Source organism: Galeopterus variegatus, unplaced genomic scaffold (assembly GCF_000696425.1).
Source record: "Galeopterus variegatus unplaced genomic scaffold, G_variegatus-3.0.2 Scaffold56309, whole genome shotgun sequence".
Lineage (NCBI taxonomy): Eukaryota > Metazoa > Chordata > Mammalia > Dermoptera > Cynocephalidae > Galeopterus > Galeopterus variegatus.
The window spans coordinates 1,779-2,550 of NW_007782420.1; the positions used below are offsets into that span (position 1 = coordinate 1,779).

Sequence of the window (772 nt, forward strand, 5' to 3'; positions counted from 1 at the left end):
TCCACAATAGGATAGTTCCAAGAGAGAACATGTGACTGTCAAGGAACAGAGTCCACCCCATCTGTAAGTTCCAGCTACCAGGAGAGCCCAGAGCTTAGGAGACATAGCAGCTGTGTAGAGCAGGGGGTTACAAACAGCCACAGACCGGTCATAGGCCATCGCTGCTAATATGAACATTTCCACAATCACAAATGTGCAGGCAAAGAAAAATTGTGTCATGCATCCTTTGAAGGAGATAGTTCTGTCTTTCACAACTAAGATTTCTAGTAGTTTGGGTGTGACTACACTGGAATAACAAAAATCCAAAAAGGACAGATGGCCAAGGAAAAAGTACATGGGTGTCTGAAGTTTGGGATTGAGCCTTATGACCACAATCATACCCAGGTTCCCCACCACAGTGATGGTGTAGATGGCCAAGAACACCAGGAAGAGGGGTGCCTGGAGGTGTGGGAACTCTGAGAAGCCCAAGAGGACAAAAGTGGCTCCAGCACTCTCGTTTCCCTCAGTCATCATCACGGATCCTGTTGGAGGAAATCAGAGGGTTCATCCTGAGCAGCCGGATATGACAGAGACAGTAGGAATGAGGGGATGCAGACGGCTCCCAATGAGAAACACCACCGAGCGATATACAAAATAGGCACTCATGTTTTAATTTTTTGGGCCTTTTTGCTGCCTCATTTTAATTTCCCTTGGGCCACTGACTTACTATTTGAACACGGAATATTTTCTTTACCCATCAGTGACTCATTTTCTATTGCATAAAACAAGAAAT

General features: G+C 45.5%; 1 protein-coding gene across 1 annotated transcript; it reads right to left on the minus strand.

Moving 5' to 3' along the window:
- Positions 1 to 5: 5 nt before the first annotated feature.
- Positions 6 to 510, minus strand: LOC103584446 (olfactory receptor 5D18-like; the record flags this gene model as incomplete). Its single annotated transcript, XM_008565450.1, has 1 exon — positions 6 to 510. A coding segment is annotated over exon 1 (505 nt), but the record flags the coding sequence as incomplete, so codon positions are not given.
- Positions 511 to 772: the final 262 nt, after the last annotated feature.